The sequence below is a fragment of the Triturus cristatus genome, chromosome 7 (assembly GCF_964204655.1).
Source record: "Triturus cristatus chromosome 7, aTriCri1.1, whole genome shotgun sequence".
Lineage (NCBI taxonomy): Eukaryota > Metazoa > Chordata > Amphibia > Caudata > Salamandridae > Triturus > Triturus cristatus.
This window is the reverse complement of record NC_140590.1, coordinates 817,780,255-817,797,057: the sequence shown is the minus strand read 5'-3', so window position 1 is coordinate 817,797,057 and position 16,803 is coordinate 817,780,255. Positions and strand designations below refer to the sequence as shown.

At 45.1% G+C, this 16,803-nt stretch overlaps 1 protein-coding gene across 10 annotated transcripts in view; it reads left to right on the top strand.

Annotated features, from left to right (window-relative positions):
* The window catches only part of TCOF1 (treacle ribosome biogenesis factor 1), a 286,142-nt gene that overhangs the window by 92,240 nt on the left and 177,099 nt on the right, over positions 1–16,803 (top strand). For 5 of the 10 annotated variants that reach the window (XM_085617714.1, XM_085617713.1, XM_085617712.1 and 2 more), the window contains exon 8: positions 8,370–8,621. The exons of the other annotated variants lie outside the window; for them this stretch is intronic. In XM_085617714.1, coding sequence (XP_085473840.1) covers positions 8,370–8,621 — 252 coding nt within the window. The remainder of the gene's footprint in view (positions 1–8,369; positions 8,622–16,803) is intronic. 10 annotated transcript variants of the gene reach the window in all.

Sequence of the window (16,803 nt, the reverse complement as noted above, 5' to 3'; positions counted from 1 at the left end):
ACACACAGCCCACGTGTGCAAGGGGCGTGCAGGTCCAAACCCAGCCTGGCGTTACTGGCTGGTGACACACGTATCTGTTCACTATCATCCGATCTGTAAATAGTGAACGCGGTCGGCGACAGCTCCTCCGTTTGCAGAGATTTTAATGTAAATATAATCACGAGTCCTGTCTGCAGAACACGAAAGCGACTGAGGCGTTTCTTGTGTGTCATTTGTCCATTTCCGAGAATTTTCACGTATGCATTCATTAATTCATTCATAAATTTGGTTAACAGTTACCCCTCAAGCTGTTTCGTTCAATGTTGAAAAACACTTTTTTTTTTTAACAGATTATAAAACTGTGTATTATTTAGAATGTGTCGACTATTCTTTTCAATCAATTATACACATTTACTGTCTATCTATAAAAAAATATATAAAAGCATTATCTAAGCGGCCGGTGGACTGTATCAAAGTTTTCCACGGAGTTGTGCGTTTGTCAGAGCGTTTTGCAAACTTGACATAAGATTTAAAAACAAGCCCCATAGCGCGATCCTTAAAATGTTCTGATCATTTGTATTTAATATTATTCTATTTAAATATAGGGTGGCTCGCTCAATCAGTGTCGGTGTTATTTTTCAAGCTGGCGCCTCGCTGACGCCACAGTATTTCCGAGCGCACAGTTGGGGCGCACAGATGCGCCTCAAGTCAAGTTCCTCCTAATCTAAGTGACAGTAAATGACTCCGAGGCAGGCTGTGGCTGTTAATGCCCTTCTCTCTGAAGGTTTAATTGATAGAAAAATGACACCGCTTACGGCCCGGGCATCCTAATGTTCAAAAGCTTTATTAGCAAAATGAAACAAAAGTTTAAAAACCCGCGAGTGGTGCGAGCATACGGCCCATGTGTGCGCACTGTAAGGGTGCCCGCGAGCAATGCGCTAAATGATCCATGACGACGGAGCGTCCCGCGAGTGGCGCGCCCGCGCCAGAGCAAGCACCAGGGATATATATTTTGAATTATCATGCCCGTGTCTGGGCACGATAATTCAAAACATGGCGCCCGTGCGGGTAACCGCAAGCAATAGGCCACACACGCGCAAGCGTGTGGTGAGCATTTAAAAGCCCCTTACTAAAAGTCTCGCCAGAGCAGCGCATGCACGCTGCTACAAGCTCGACCTAAAAAGTGTCGCAGAATGAAGCTCCTTGTAGAGTTTTGTGCATCTTCCTTTGGATACTTTCCAAAAGCGTACTTTACAAATTCAACCTAAGCTTGGTTACCACCTGAGGAATTTATCTGCCCGTTATTATAATGCATGAGGGATTCACTGGTGAGGGACACTTCAGCCGAGGCACACACCTGCATGGAGAACTCCCTGCAAGTCGATGAGTGCACATTCCGTGACACCAAGACAAAGTGGCCTTCTTTCTTACTGATCCTGTATGTGGAACACCCATGAATTCACGATGTGACACGCAGCGTAAAGCTCTTGAATAAATTAATTAATGTTCTCGAGTAGCCCTCTTTGAGAAATGAGGCACAGATTAGGAAATTAAGTTACATTTGACAGCAGTTTTCTGCTTTCAAAGTATGCGGCGAGGAACTATATTGCATCTAGTATAATCTTGATCTTGCTTATTTTTAAACTCTGTGCCTGCTCACATCCTACCCTTTTCTTGAAGAGTACATAAGAGCAAGTCATGCGTAGGATCCCACAATCCGGTCAAGTGAGGACAGCCAGGATAACAACACAGGTCTTCTTAATCCTACAGGTTACATATCCACTAAACCCCATCACTTGAGGTGCACACGTGAGAACTGCGCCCAGACCCCCACCACTAAATTTATTTCACTCAGGCTGCAACAGCACAGGCAGTGATAGGGCAAACGCCCGTAGTGTAGAGAGCAGATATAATACACGCAGCAGCAATGTAAGTATCACGCACACTCGCCTGGCAGCCTGTGCATGCCAGTGCGTGTTTCTCCTATACAGTACAGGCTCAGCACTGTAAGCTTCCTTCATAGATGTATGTACACCCAGGGTCCTGCTCAGGCAGCCTGTGACAGTGTGAGTTTCCTTCGCAAACTACATGTTCTGCACAGCCTCACCCTGTTCCCCCTTTCATGTGTGTTCTAAAGTGTCACATGCTCTTTTACCCTAAGTCATAAAGACATTAAACCTTTTTACATTCCAGTACTTTGTTTTGAAGAAACCATGAATCTGAAGGTGTCTCTGTCCCCATCACAGCCCCGTTTACTAACCCGTACCTGCACTGCCCGACATTTCTCGGCGCTATGCTTTTTTTGTGCCCCGCCACCATCCTACTCGCATGCAGTGTAAACCGGGAAAGCAAAGTGCCCCAGTACTGACGCGAGCGCACATACCATGGAAACATCCCACAGGGTCTTCCTTCATGGCTGGCATGCATTGCTAACACATGGAAGTTAAAACACAAAACCGCCCCAGTCAAATGGATATGAGAAGACATCACTGGGGTCAACGCACAGCCTCGCCCTGTTCCCCCTTTCATGTGTGTTCTAAAGTGTGACCTGCTCTTTCACCCCAAGTCACAAAGACATTAAACTTTTTTACAATCCGTTACTTTGTTTAGAAGAAACCATGAATTTGCAGGTGTCTCTGTCCCCATCACAGCCCCGTTTACTAACCCGTACCTGCCCGCTTTATCACTGCTCCTTTGTTTTGACCTTTCGGTGGTACTTTTGCCAAAACAACGGATTGCAAGAAAAACTATCTATCCAGGCATTTTTACGCAACTCTCTCACTCTCCTGCACTCTTTTGTACTGCCCTCCCTTTCTCAGCTTCACCCCCAACTCATACAAACACAAAACCATTGTGCCAGCTAACCCATTTAGCTATGTCTTTCTCTGTTTCTATAACTCATCTCTCTCCCTCTGTACCTTATCTCTCTCTTCACTATGCCTCTAAGTTCTCTCTCCATGTATGTCTACCTGTTTCTATTACTAATCTTTCTCTTTTTTGATACCTTGTCTTTCCCTTTCCGCTCTGCCTCTCAAAGCACAATTGTCTCTCCATGTGTCTCTACCTATTTCTATTACTCATCTCTCTGTCTTGTCTCTCTCATTCACTGCCTTTCAGTTCTCTCTCCATATACCTCTACCTGTTTGTTACTAATCTCTAACTCTCGCTCTTTCGCTATCTTTATACTTTCTCTCTCTTCACTCTGCCTCTCAAAGCACAATTCTCTCTCCATGTGTGTCTAACGCTCTCTGTATCCCATCTCACTCAATATATCCTCTCTATGCTGCACATCCCTCTGTTTCCTTTGTTTTTGTTCACTTGTCTATTGCTCCAAGCATCTTTTTCTGTATTCCTCATTCCTCATCTAGTTCTCTATAGCTGCTGTCCCTTTAGCCTACATGTTTATGGCCCCTTTCTCTACAGCCCTATGTCTTCGTGCCCCTGTACCTCTACGGGTGTCTTTCTGCATACTGTCTTTTTGTGCTCTTAAATCTGTTTACTGTCACTGCCTCTTTGTGCCTCCTCTCTCTGTTAACAGCACTAATAATATTTTACTATCTCATAAAGTCGCTATTATCATAACACACACTATCTGTTCCCCCCACTGATTGTCATTCTCTCTCACTTCCTCTATCTCTCGCTCAAGCACATACATACACACAATTTCAAACTCATTCTTTCTCTCTTACTACTCTTTCTCTAACTCTTTATCCTTCCTCTGGGTATAATTCTTTATATTCAATTACTCTCCCCTCATACTAACTCCCTCTCCCTTTCTCACATGTTTATTTCTAACCCCCTATACTCACAACATCTTACTTCAAACTTTTGTTCTCGGTCGCTGATATCAATGTTTCTATATATATTATATTATACTAATTTCAAACGAATATGCCCCGCTGCCATTACAAACATTGGCAGAACCAATAACTCTAGCTAAACACTTATAAGGTCCCAAAGGCGTGACCTATTGGCTGTGCCAAAGCTTGTATTTTTCTGCTTCTGAGAGCACATCGAGGAGTGTAGCTCAATCACTTGCTTCTCCACTAGATGTTTCAGCATAACTGTCAAGCTGTTTGGGTTGCTATATGAATTCACGACAGTATATGGCCATAATCATTCTTCCAGCATTGTCCATCCTCGATGTATTCTACAATCCTAGTGTCATTTTTGATACTGTACTTGCAGAAGACCTGCATTCGCGCCACTTAAGGTTAAGTTGTTGGCTTGCTTCATTTAGTGAAGGAACTGGCCAATTTAGTGAGTTCTGCAAGTGCTGGTAACTAAAGCACATTTTGAAGAAAACGTGAGAATAAATGTGTTCTTCCACTGGGTTATTGTCTATTGCAAAGAGATGATTGGTGTGTAGTGTGTGATTAATAACCAAGATCAGCCATGGTATTAGTACCTCAGACACTGGAACCAATTCAGCATAATTTTATAAAGCTAATTTGTTACTCAATTAGATTTTAACTTCCGTTAGAATTAGGCTGTATTGTTTTACGTATCTATTTTTTGTGAATTATGGTGGGCTTTTCCAGTGTTTTCAAAACTTGTAAAAATCAGTGGTGGTTAGTGTGTGCATTTATGTTACGTAATAATTAATTGGGACTGTTTTTTCAGTGCTTGTAAAGAATTGTGCTATTTTTCACTTAATTTCACTTTAATTTTTCTTTACTGCTCCTCAACCATTCCTTCTACTTTTTTTTAAAATTTGCTGTTTTATGTTACTTTAAATTATTTTTTTGGCCTCCCAACCTATTTTGTTTTCCATCACTAATACGCCTCTTCCGAGGCGGCCTGTCCACCAACTATCAAAGACATAGCAAGCAGGAGAGATGATTACACCTCGAGTAAGATTTGTTTACAGCAGATACGATTAGTGGAGGGCATTTAGCTGTGGTTTTCCTCAAGCAAATGGTTATGATCTACAGAAAAATGATGATTCTTTTACTTGGAACATTAGGAATAATCTGTAGAGTATTGCATGCTCCTTCGGGGTAAGCCATTGTTAATTTGCCCTGTTCTATATTGCGAGACAACAATAAATGAATGGGCGTTTTATTGAATTAAAGCTGGCCAACTGTGCCATTTCCTGCTGTTCATGGTCATAGGGGGAGAAGCCTGCTTAGAAATTAATATACATACGGTTGTCTATGTGACCAACAGTTCCAAACAGCAAACCATGCTGTTGTGTGGAAAAGGAGATTTGGTAGTAAAGAAACGTTGTGACCTACTGGAGAACTTTGGCTGTTTTGATCACACTGCGAATGAAATCAACTAGTGTAACCTAGGAGTCGCACTGCTAAATGTATAAAGACACAAAGCAATGTCTGTATACTTTTTTGAAGGTCGTCATTTATTTGCTTCCTGTTTTTTTTCTTTTCTCTTTTTCCACACGTTTTTGGGCAATGTATACTAAGTATTAGGATACATGTACAAAGTCGTGTTGTGATCTCAAACCCTGCAATTTGCAAAATCCGATTATGTGACTGCAAAATGGCCTTTAGGTATGTTTTAAACGCATTTTACGAGTTGAAAAAGCTTTTCCCACTCACAAATGGGTTTAGTGTGTCGCAGGTAGGAAGGGGTCAAAGTGCCTCCCGTCCCATCTGTTTGGTGTGGTGTTCGTTGTTTATCAATAGATTGTGACCACAGTTGCCATTACAATCCTTTGATCAGTTACTGATTTCTCCCCTCCTCCCCCAAAGTAGGTGGTAACTGGTTCTCAAAAAGATGGTGTTCTCTTGAGACGTCCTCCCCTCTATGAATAGTATCTGGTGACGAGTAGGCAGTGATCCAGTGCTGTCACCCATAAGAGCTGGGATCCCTGCAGTCATATAAAAGTCTGAAGAGTGAGGATGGCAGCAAGGAGTCAGACAGCGAGGAATGAGTGCCTCCTCTGTCACTTATGCAGTCTCATAAATGCATGTAGCCATGGTTGATTCCTTAGTTCTGGCTCCCCAGTGGGTGTGGGTGGTGTTAAAGGACTGCAGGGCCAGTTTTCTTCCCCCTCCCTTTGAGTGAAAAGACATGAGATTCAATGGCAGGACTCCTCTCTGAGATCTACCACTTCCCTGTCTATTGTAAAGCTCGTGGATTTGTGTGTTGTGTGAGATCAAGCCGTTGATTGGACCCACATACACTTTCATACAAAACGCACACGCCTTCCTTCCTTTCAAACTCTGGAAAAAAAGGATTTTGGTTATTTCAGCCATCACAATCGGTTTAGGTTACTAAAACTCCTTATCTTATTTATCAAATCTGCCAAGAGCTAATGCAGAATGGGAAATGCTTGTTACTGAAATGTCAAAAGCCAGCCACCGTTCAATCTATTATGCACAAAACAAATGCAGTTGGTCGTTCAGAAGAACTGCCTCCACCGAATACCAGTGGAACTGTGCATCAAAATCAGGTTGCTGTCCCTCTGTCAGCATCTTCTACCAAACTACTCCACCTCCCTTTTATTTTCCTAATCCACCCCTACCACTTAGACAGGAGAATAGTATATTGCTACAATTTGGGGATGGCGGGTGGTAAAGGCCCAGCAGTTGAAACTGAAACTGTTTTGTACTTGGTCCTATGTATTTTCAGCAATGTCATGGTGCTTACAGATTTTAAAGGCCAAAGATGATTTCTAAGGGTGTTGAGGCACCAAATTAATATTTTCAACCTAATTTACGATAACATTGCATGATTTGGGACATTCTAAGAAGTCTGTGATTTTAAGAAATGGCTGGTGAAATGGTCAGCAAGAAGTTGTAGCGGAAAAGCATGGAGAAAAGTTAGAGAATGAGATTAGATGACAGTAATACAAATCCAATTCGAAGTATGCTGGCCATATGGGCCTTTTTTGCAGTCATGTTTGACCCTATATTGATGTATGATGAAAGTCCGTTCCACCGATCTGCAACACTGCCCTTTTTCATGTATTCACAGGTTGTAGAGATTAAGAACTTGATGAACACTGTTGATGGAGGTAATGGGCAATAGGAGGTCAATTATTCAGCTTTTATGCACAATATTTAGGGATCTAAATACCTACAGAAAGAACAGTCTCCATTCTGTGCCTGTGGCACTTATGGAACTCTGAATTAACTGAAAATCTTCAAACAACACACAATCTCAAAATGGAATAAACTGCATGTCCTAAGATGTCATGCGTTTTTTCCACAGGCAAACTATTTCAAACTTTAGGTCACCATTTTTTTATTTTAAAAAAATTGTAATTTGAGCTTTCAGTTTGAGATATTGTTATAGAGCACAACTACTCGTCCTATCTGGTCATCAGACTGATGAGTTCCAGAAATCTTGTTTTGTGGCAGTGAAGCAGATCCCAAATTTGTGTCCTCAAATTGTAAGAGACAAAGAAATTCTTATTGAAGTGTGGAAAATTTCCTCTAGAGATAAGAATCCTGCAATGGAAAGCAGACCCTGTTAATAAATCTTGTTGTGAAGCAGTTGTTGTTATTTATGGAATAATTCTGACAACTTTTGGATGCTGAGAAAATGGGTTTGTTTCTTGTTGATATTGTTAACTTGTATAACTGTTAGCATGCACACAGCCCCAATTTTTATTTAAAGTACACGTTAGAACTTTGAAACAAGCGTGCACATCTTTTTAAGAAGCTAAATATTGTTTTTTAAGAAGCCTTTCTATTTCAGCCATTTTGGAAACTAAAAAGTTACACATTTAAAATTGTATATGGTTGAGGTATACTTCTAGTGAATGAGTTGTCAGGTTGTGAATAAAGTATAAAATCAGTTTTCTCTTTGGTTCTGGATATCTTATCCACTCCTACTTGATACATGACCTCTTTTCTTCTGCATGTCTTCTTTCTTATACCCACTTTATCGCCTATCTGAGTATTTTGTTTTTAAGGCAAAATCAGCTGCTAAAGATACACTGCTGACATCCCAGGTCAAATTTTCAGCACTTAATATATCCCCCAGGCTCTAGGAAGGGAGCATAGGGGATGTCTTCTGCTCCCAAAACCAAGATGTTGGATATTTCAAAAGACAAGAAGGGGGACACCAACAAAGTTAGCTATGATACACTCCAAAGGTAGGCAGATCCAGGTGCACTGGCAGCAATGACTAAGGACCCCTGGTGAGTCCTAAAAGACATTGTGCTGATTGTAAACTAGGTTTCTCTCTAGTCCCCTTTGTTAGTCAAACAACCTAATGCCAATGAACAGACCCACCCCTTGTCACCAGTAAATGAATGCCATATGCGTGCATGTGCATACACTATCTAGGGCCAGCCCAACCTCACCACAACCAATAGTTTCTGTCCGGTAGCTCATTTTACTGCTTCATCTGATGTTTCTGCCTTGATGCAGTCAGATGGGATAAAGGTGTTGCTTCATATTTTTTTTAATTTGTTTTAGACCAAATCCTCTAATAAAGCCAAGCTTCTTGTGACACAAGAGGTCAAGGAATCATTTCTGAGAACCCCCTTAGGCACCTCGTTATCTGGAAAGTTGCAGGGAAAAGCTTCCACGCTCACCTTAAAACCATTGGCAGCTTCCATCTGCAAGGGCATGACCCCAGCGAAAGTGGCAGAGGTTTTAACACATCAGGCAGGCAGTTCTGAAAGCAGCAACTCGTCAAGAAGAGAGGCCAGTGAGAGCAGTGTTACGGTGAGTCAGTTAATCAGTTTTGTTTTTTCGGAGGATTATAGTTATGATTAATAAATTAATACTAACAATCCTTGATAAAAAAAGGTGTGCTCAAGCTTGGTTCTGCATCTCTGGTAAAAAAGTGATTAAGAAGTGAAATAGTCTTGTGCTAAGAAACACATTATTTTGTATGGTGGTTCTGGATTTGAAAACCCAGTTCAGCTAGATCTTGGACAGTATCTTGTTACGGTTTCACTTAGGTATGGCATGTTGTGTGGGAGGATTCTTTGATAGTACCTTTGTCCAGTACTTTTAGGGCCTTGAGGTTGAAACCCTGATGCCATCTGGGACTGTAAGAAATTGGGTTACTGGTTGAGGGGGGTGACACCCAACTCGAGCAACAACCACAATCCTCGTCAGGGTGAAGTCACAAGCAAACCCTAAATTAACATGTGCTCATCCCTTTGGGTAGGTTTGCACACAGCAGTTGGGTTTCACTTGGAGGCAATGCGTAAAGTACTTAGCAGGACTTCATACAGTAGTAAAGTTAAAACGCAATACAAGAAAAAACTCCCACATCACACTCGAAAAATAGAGTAAACATTAATAAACAAAACAAGATCAAAATGACAATTTCAATCAGTAGAACCGAAGATATGCAATTTTAAAGATTTCAGTGAAAATGGGTCCAAAAAGCATAAAGCGCCAACTGTGGATATCTGGTTGTGTTAGACTGGGACAAAGTCACAGGTTTAGGCCAGCTGCGATGGAGCACGGGCTGGCAATGGGGACCCAGTTAGACCTGCTGAACAATCCTGGTTGCGAAGAGTTGCAGAATCTCGGGTCGAGGATGCATTGTGCAGGTGATGTGAGGTCCTGAGTCGGGGATGCGCAATGCATCGTTGGTTCCTAGGAGCTGCAAAGCTGGGATGAGAGGTCCTGCATCATTGTGGAGGAGGCCATTGACTATGTGGCTTGTAATGCAAAGTCCTGAGTCGAGGATGTGTTGCGCACCAGCTGGTTACGAAGAAGCTGTAGGACTTGTGATGCACAGTCCTGCGTAGTCGTCACGGCTGCCGTTAATGAGAGGCTTGCAATGCAAGGGCCTACGTCAGGGATGCGTCACGCATCAGCTGTTCCGCCAAGGCTGCATGGGCGATGTAAATTCCTTGCATCGGGAATGTACATGCAGCAGAAGAGATGTCTGTTCTACTCTGGGTTATGCCCTGCAGCACAAGAGATGCGTCAGTACTGCTAGGTTTATAGCTGGGCTTCAGAGCACCTTCAGGCCCACCTCCAATTTTCCAGGAGTCGGGTGGCACCACTTAGCAGGGTAAGACTTACAGATGGCTGAGCTAGCCACCTAGCCCTTGAAGTCTATCTAGGTTCTTGGGTTTATAGATGCATGTCCTGTTCTTTTACCCAGGCAGGAAGGCAGCAAGCCAGCAGGCCAGTACAGCACTCTTTTCAGCAGCACAGCAGTCCTTCTGCTAGACAGAGTCCACAGGTACAGAAGTGTACTTAAGAGTTTGGTCGAAGGGTCCAATATTTGTACCTGGTGCCCCCTTGAAGTCAAGGAATCAACACGTTTCCACGCCACTGAGGTGTCTGGCATCTCGTTCCTAACTGTTGTGGCCCCATCTTGCCTGGGGTCACAAAAAATTAGTGACAACCCCTTTGTGAGAGTGCTCAGGCAGGACCATTGTGATGTGAAAGTGTGGTAGGTGACAGCTCCTCCCCCTCATTATGTCATCATATGGATCCCCTTGATCATCATCATCCGGGGATGGGGGTCGGGGAATGATGAGGTGGAGGTGGAGGAGGGGAAGGTGGAGGAGGTGGTGGAGGTGGGGAAGGTAGTCTGAAAGGGGAGGTAGCAGAGTCCTTCCTTTTTGGAGGTGGAGGCGGAGCAGGTTTCTCTAACTGTCTCTTTTTGATAGACAGCATCAAATGTCCAGTTATGGGATCCTTAGTTAGTGTTTTTTGTAAAGGATCCGGTGCGAATAGTTCTGGAGATGTTGGTCCGTCGGCGTCGGGCCGTTGGTTTCTTAGGTTTATCGGTGTTGGTTCGTTGTTTGGAACCATGCTTGGAAAGCTCCGATTGTTTAGTAGGCGCCGAGATGGATTTCGGCTTCGAAGTGTCGGTGCCTGTGTGCTTTTGTCGGTACCGAAGATGGTGTCGGTGCAGAGGAGCTGGGTCTCGACCCCAAGTGTTTCGGTGTGGGGCTCGGTGTCGAGATGGAGGCCGGTTTCTTTTTCGGTGCCGAAGAGTGTTTATCGGCTCCGACGGTGGGCTGGCCCGAGCCGCCCGAAGGCTTAATTGGCTTCTTTATCGGTCCCGAAGGTGCGGTGTGGGAAGCAGTGTCTTTGGTCTTGCTTAGGCCCGAAGGCTTGCCCGAAGCCTTTTTTGGTGCCGGTGTGGGTGGGGGTAGATTAGTACACACGACCCTCTGTGCCGGAGTGATGTCCTCCACATCTGAGTCCCTCGTCGGTGTGTTGTTCTGGAGCGTCGACGCCTTCCCTAAAGATGTCGTCCGGGATCGCCGTCGAGGAGTGTGCCATGGTTCTTCTGGCTCTTCGGTCCCAAATAGTTTTCTTGGACCGGAAGGATTTACACGCTGGACAGTCTCGAGCCTCGTGTTCAGGGGAGAGGCAGATATTGCATACCTCGTGGAGATCGGTGTGGGGGAATTTGGACCCATATCGAGGGCACTTTTTAAATGGAGTCCTTACCATTAGCCAGGACCGAAGCTTGGGTAGGCCCGAAGGTCGCCGTCGACGACTGGAACCGAAGGTCTTGGCGATGAGGCGAGTCGAGTGGGGAGATCGCTATCGAAACAATACCGCGAATTGGGGTGAGGATTGCGCGTCGATCGTCGAACTGGAAGCTGTTCGGAACCGCAGCGCGAAGATTACATCCGAGCCCGATGGCGGAAAAAAACAATCTGAGCATGGAGCCGAAGCCCATGCGCAATACGATCCAAGGGAGGAGTCACCTACCTCGTGACTTCCAAAGACTTTCCAAGAGGAAAAACAAACTGCAAACATCCGGGCCCAACACCAGATGGCGATCTATGCACAAGTGTGTAGATCTGCAGCTCTACATGCCAAGAACAGATGCATACTGGTAAGTAGCATATTCCTTTTCCCTATGGCTGCGATCGATCAAAGCGCATTGTAACACTTGGCAAGAGGGTGTTCTCCACTACAAATTTAGCATTGTGGTCTCAGAATGCTGCCTGTTTGTTAGGAAAATACACTCTGGCCCTCTGGAATGTGGCAAGCAAAATCTTGCCTGCTTTCCCTAAGGATTACCAAAATACTTTTGCGCATTTGGTCCATGATGGATAAGATATGACCAAGTAAATTTTACAAACAGGTCTGGACACCACAGACTGCATGGACCATGTAATGGGCACTAGTGTGGTGATTCACAATCACTCCTGGATGCACACCACGTATATATCTCTGAATGTGCAAGCATTTGTTATCAATATTCCTTTAGATGTCCACAGGCTCTTTGGAGCAAGGCAAATTCAGCTCTGGAGCATTTCAAATATAGCCATGATGTGGACCACTCCTTGGCCTTGCTCTACCTGGCTCGGCGATTCCATCAACAGTACAAGAATTTCTCGTTCTGAGGAAGCCATCACAGCCCATTCAGCCCTGCTGATGCGCCAGCGGGTGTTGTGGTGGCAGATAAGGTCACCAACAAAGACCTCAACAACTTCTTCCACTGCCAAACTGCTGTTTCCTCCTTCAGCAGACACTGGCAGGCAGCAGGGTGCAGAACAGGTTTTTGTCTGTCCATTTGATGTGCAAATAGTGCAGACCAGTGGGTCTTGCAGGCTGTTCTTTATGGTTACAACTTTTCTTTCTGTCAATGCCTTTGTAGTTCCTCTCGTTTTCCCTAAGCATATCCTGCAACCATCCTTTCCATAGTGATTCAGTCTTTGCTTCCTGGGGTTCTCAATTAATGAGCCAAAATCCCAGCATCCGCCAATGCACATCATTCCCGTATTAGGAACGGTTTTGGACACTGTGTGTTCAAAGCTTTTTCTCTCCTGCAGCAAGTCTTGAACATTCAAATATAATTGTTTCCTGCTCATTCCTGTGTTCCAGCCCAGGTGGTTCTGATGCTGCATGATTTTCTGTGCATCTTGCAGGTACCACTTTCATTCTCTGCAATAAACCTCTACCTTCAGTGGGCTCCGCTTTGGGTGTGCCTCTCGAACATGCTGGTGTCAGCTGAGGTGGACCTAGACCTTCAATGCTGGATGAAATCTACCAGTTTGAGCTCTGGATAGAGTATGGCGACTGGTCTGCCAAAAGTCACATAGGTGACAGATACATCTCCTCTGGGTTGAATAGTGCACCTGGATGTGGTCATTATCAAGGGCCTCTGGTCTCCGGTAAAGCAGATGCACCTCATCAATCTTTTTTAAAGCTGTATGACATCAGAATAGCTTCTGCCTGCCATCCGGCGCGGCTTAGTGAAAGTGATGATGGACAATTTCACCGCAACAAATAGGGTGCAGGGACTGTGATACTGGCTAGACCATCAAAGGATGTCCTTGACTGTGGACCATCAGGCAGGCTCCCTTGACGTCAGAGCTGTTGACGTCAGCAGACACCGTCTAGATGACCACAAGTGGCATCTGCACCCACAAAAGAATAAGGGCATATTTACCTAGTGGGGAGTGCATTGGGTATATATTGTCAGTAATGTTGAGAGTGCTCATTGTCCAGACTTTTGCATGCTAGAGCCTTGGTTCTTAACTTACTGACTTATGTGGCGTCTCACTGACTCGCTATTGGAATCCAGGAAGCCACCCCTCCCCCCCCCTCCCCTCCCACCCCCCCCACAACCCTCAATCCCCCCCCCCCCCCCCCCCCTTTACTGAGTCACTACTGGAAGCCGGGAACTACAGCTTAAACAATTTTGATGTTCTGAACCTCGAAACAAAGACCAGCCCCAGGCAACCTGAGAGTTTGGTGTTGCAGGTGTCCACCAGCAGAGTGGACCCAAAAGTTTTTCTGACTAACCCTCTTGACAGGGAATCCAAACGTATAGAAACCTTTGATAACTGAACGTTTTCCTCGGTCAATGCCATTTGTCTTTTTGAACACTAAACGCAGGCACTTTGGGATATGGTTGATGAGATCTTACTAGCAGTCCCAAGGGACTTACGAGCTTCTTTGGCTCAAACCATTTAAGACAGCCAAGTTTGTCATCCACTTGGGCCTAAAAACCACAGATTGTTTGAAAAGACTGAGAACCAGCATGATGCTCCTGTGCTACACATGGATAATTGTCACAGTTTTCTCCATGGGTATCTAGATGCCCTTGATAAATATGGCCTCCGACGGCTTCTGCCCTTTGGTGAGAAGGCAGACTGCTCGAGAGTTTTAAGGAAAGCAGAGCCATGATGCACTCTTTGGGCCTTTCAGCTCCAGTCCGGAACCTCCCCTCCCTCCCCAACAATTTCTAACTTTTCTGAAATATCCCAGGGGCTTAGTGTAGTGATACCATCAGGCCCCACCACCCACACAACAGGTCTTCCAGCGCTTTTGAGGTTGGGGCCATGGACCCAACAGATAACCTGGTCATTCGGGCCGCCATACATCACAATTGCCCGTGCCTCCAGCAACAACCTCCAAGCCTCTTTAGTCTGCACTTAATAGCACACTTCAATCCAGTAGGAGGCAGTCTCAACAATTTTTTTCAGGGGTGGCAAAACATTATATGCAACAGGTGGGTCCTTCAAATTGTCTTTCTGTGCTACGCCCTACCATTCCTTTTTGGCCCAGTTTACCTCCCACGTACATCAGAGCAGCTTTCAGAGGACCATATCCCAGTCTTATGCCAGTAGGTACAAAGGAGCCATTGAGAGAATACCGACTGAAAGTGTAGACTTGAACTTATTCCCTTTTATTCTTTGTGTCAAAAGAGGACCGAGGCCTTGGTCCTATTTTTGGATTAGCTTGTATCTGCCTTTGACCCCGGATACTTGGATGGTGGTGTTGGACCTACAGGGCACCTCTTTTCACGTTCCTGTCCTGCAGGGCCACAGGTGCTACCTGCTTTTCAGGGTGGACCACAAGGACTTTCATTTTGCCTTGTGCCCCAAGGTTTTACCAGTGCCCCTCCGTTACTCACAAAGGTGATGGTGTTAGTCTTTTCTCATCTTCCTAGGTCAGGAGTACCAGGATTCACATACCTCAATAACTGGCTTTGGAGGCGGGCTTACCACAGCCACTTGCAGGTCACCTTCAGATGACAGCGAACCTCTTGACATCAGTGGGGTTCTAAGTCCACTCGCCGAAGTCACACCCAACTCCTTCGCAGAGGCCATCCTGGATACAGTGTGTTTTGGGCTGTTTCTCTGGATCAACAAGACCAAGACCTTCAGGTTGTGATCTTGGATCTCTGGCTTCTGGACCTGCTAGCTTCCCCTATCCTGTTTGCCAATTATGTCTGATAGCCCATGTGTGCTCTGCAGTTAAGATCTGAAGTGTCTGTGGGCCCAGCACCAGTGTAACCTTTTGGACTCCATTGAGGTGTTGGAGGAGACTGCAAATAATCTGCAGTTGTGGTGGCTGCTCGACTGCAATTGGACTAATGACCTACTCCTCTCCCTGAAGCACACAGAGCTGATGGTGGTGACTAATGCATCACTCCTACTTTGTGGAGATCCTCTGAGAGAGGTGGAGATTAGAGGACTCTGATTTCTTGTGGAGATGCGTCTCATCAGTTTGCTGGAGCTGCAGGAAACTCCGTAGGCGTTGAAGGCATTCCTGCCCACCTACAAGGGGATGCTGGTGCAGATTCTTATTGACACTGCCTCCATGTAGTACTGCCTTGAGCAGGACGAAGTGGGGTCCTAGTGCCTGTGCCAGGAGACTGTACGCGTGTGGAACTGGCTGAATTATCAGGTTATTTCCCCGGTGGTACACAAATTGACAGGATCTTTGAAAACCAGGCCTAAGAACACGGGTAGTGATGCGTCGCTGATCACGAATGGCAGTTAAACCAAGAGGTGTCGCAGTGTCTTCCAGCAATGCAGAGAACCCTGGGCGTTCACACTTTTGTTTGTTGGAGTTTCCAAGAAGGCTCTCTCGTGGCACATTACTCATGAAGTGAAGCATGGGACTCCTCTAATCCCCATTGCATACTCTCCAGCACGAAGTTCTGAGGAGGTCCCAGTGGTTCCATATTGGGCCAGGAGAGTATGGTACCTCTGAGCTTGAGGATCTATCCGCGTATCAGGTTGCTGCTTTTGGAGAATCTTCTCTCACAGCAGAAGTCCAGAGTCTTGCTTCCGTACCTCTGCAACCTTCCCCCTTCGTGCGTGGAGCTTGAGCTTTGACAGTAATTCTCCTATGATCTCCCTCTCTGAATTCTTTTATGTCATCCTAGAAGCCAGGCACCGTTTCACAAATCTGTCTTGGTGTGGTGCCCACCAGAATGACCTCTTGCAGGCCAAAATGTCAGATATATTGTTGTTTTTTTGTCTTTAGCCCAACAAGGATGTGCTTTGAGCACTGTTCAAGTTTGTCGGTCTTTTTACATTTGCCAGATCAGCCAAGCTTGCTCAAATCGCCGGTTGTGGTGCTTTTCCTTAAAGGTTTGACACACATCGCATATAAATACAATTACGATACGTTTTCACCTAAGCCTTTGTGATGCCACAGTAGGACTAAAATGTGGTTCTCGAGCTTCTCATGTGTACCCCTTTTTTTAAACTAATGCACAGTTGTCCATTGCACCATCTCACCTTAAAAACAGTCTTTACGCCGGATATCTGAATTTCATGCCCTTTCAGTTCAGCCTCTTCTTTTACAGACACTGGTGTTAAGGACTTGAGCTGCATTCGTACTGAAGATAGTGATGCATTTTTAATGTCTGTCAAACCATCACTCTCCCGACTTTCTTTGCTCTGCCTCATCCCTCGAAAGAGTAAGAGACTCAATCATGTGGACCTCAAGAGACTATTCAGCATTTACATCGATCGCATAAAGAAATGTCGAGTAGACTATCATCTCTTTGTGGGGGTTCTCTGAGGCAAAGAAGTGAAATGTGTCGCAGAAACTGACACTCTCTCTCTATGGATAGCCTTCTGCTATACATTGGCTAAGAAGCAGCCTTCAGAAGGCCTGAGGATTCATTCCACCAAAGCCATGGCTGCAACCACTTTGTTGT